The 1,749-nt window shown below is 39.3% G+C and overlaps 1 protein-coding gene across 1 annotated transcript; it reads left to right on the top strand.

The window, feature by feature from the left end:
- The first annotated feature begins 863 nt into the window (after nucleotides 1-863).
- Nucleotides 864-1,486, top strand: LOC127121975 (uncharacterized). The gene has a single exon (XM_051052395.1). It carries the CDS (start codon nucleotides 864-866, stop codon nucleotides 1,419-1,421), a length of 558 nt encoding a protein of 185 aa, XP_050908352.1. The 3' UTR covers nucleotides 1,422-1,486.
- Nucleotides 1,487-1,749: the final 263 nt, after the last annotated feature.

Here is a 1,749-nt window from a genome sequence, read left to right on the forward strand (position 1 = left end):
AGATCAGATTTCTGGTGATCAGACCAACATTGATACTCTCATATTCCGATGCTTAGTGTTCAGACTAATGTGCGGCGTTCAGACCATGGGTATTCCTGTGTTACCATTTATTTTGGTATCCAGGTCAACTTTCTGTTTCGGTACTCAGGCCGATTTTCACCGTACCAGACGGATTCTTCTTTTGAGATTGCTTCTTTGCCGATTCTGACAGGCATTGTTAATTATTTCATAGGGATTCAGGATCAAAATCCGGGTCTTCTTAGTATTTAACCATCTCCCACAATGATCATATGAAGAACGTCCTGCTTCATTTTCTCTAGTTGAAGATGTCTAAATAGGGGCAGTTGTCATACCCCGATTTTGGTCCTGAATTTTTTATGTTTTTATTTTTAGCATGTTTGGCCTAACCTTACTTTGGTCTTATATGAGGATTAGTCTTGGTCCAAAGTCATGGTGTTGTTCATGTGATTGTTAATGCACATATGGTTTTGGTCATCCAAACAACCAACCTTCTTGTGTCACAAGTCAATTGCCAATCATGCCATTTGATTCATAAATATCCCTTTCAAATCCTAATCTTATACCATCATTTCATGGCCCTGTTAACATATATTGCCTGTCAAGTTATGTTCTTTCTTTTCAAAGTCAAGCATTCAAGTCATAAAATAAACCAATTGTAAAATAAATTTCAAACAATTTCAATTTATTTCACATCATTCTAAACCATCACATTTGATTTTACATAAAAAAAGGTACAGGTCTTGACAATTTTTGACCAATTGTTGACTTTGGTCAACAGTTGACTTTTTGGTCAACATTGACCAAAGTCACCCAAAATCCAAAAAAAAACTCTAAAATTACACATGCCCATTATTCTTCAGTCTTCCCTTGTTTCCAATCTCTACTTCCTTTCCCGGCTGCTACACAGAAAGTATGCCGGAAACTTCATTGTGGATCTGTTTGGAAAATGGAAGGAATCTGAATATGGAGGCGGTCACTCTATTCCTGTTGATGGCATTGCATACTATATAACTGCACCCTCTAGCTTAGCTGATATGGCAGCCAATCCTTTCCATGCACTGTTCTACCTGGTGTTTATGCTGTCAGCCTGTGCCTTGTTCTCCAAAACTTGGATTGAAGTCTCTGGTTCATTTGCTAGGGATGTTGCCAAGCAGTTGAAGGAACAACAAATGGTTATGCCTGGCCATCGGGAATCAAACTTGCAAAAAGAGCTTAACCGATACATTCCCACTGCTGCAGCATTTGGAGGAATGTGTATTGGTGCCCTGACAGTATTGGCAGATTTTATGGGGGCGATTGGTTCAGGAACCGGAATCTTACTTGCCGTAACAATCATCTATCAGTACTTCGAGACATTTGAGAAGGAGAGAGCCAGTGAGCTTGGCTTCTTTGGTTTCTAAACTTAAGTCATCCTTGTTGGTGACGCAATCGGGTTATCCTGCACCAAGCAAATGTCAAGTATCAAACTAGTGACACTTATCCAAGTGAAGAAAGTGAATAAAAAAAAACATTAAACCACTTGAGGAATCTCTTGAGAGATTGAATGTGCATGATGATGAGCCAAAAATCCAGCCACCTGTTGCTGACACGGATTATCCTGCTTCTGCTGGAAGCCATGATACTCCTCCGTCTGTGCCGCACTTCTTTGATGCATCAAAAAGTCATAATGAATTTTCCCAAGAAACAGTATCCAAAAATATCAATAAAAACCATGAAATCCCCTCTGAA

The sequence above is a fragment of the Lathyrus oleraceus genome, chromosome 2 (genome assembly GCF_024323335.1).
Source record: "Lathyrus oleraceus cultivar Zhongwan6 chromosome 2, CAAS_Psat_ZW6_1.0, whole genome shotgun sequence".
Taxonomy (NCBI): domain Eukaryota; kingdom Viridiplantae; phylum Streptophyta; class Magnoliopsida; order Fabales; family Fabaceae; genus Lathyrus; species Lathyrus oleraceus.

Excerpts from the sequence above, each read along its gene's own strand:
- LOC127121975 (XM_051052395.1), top strand. The coding sequence starts at position 864 with ATGCCCATTATTCTTCAGTCTTCCCTTGTTTCCAATCTCTACTTCCTT.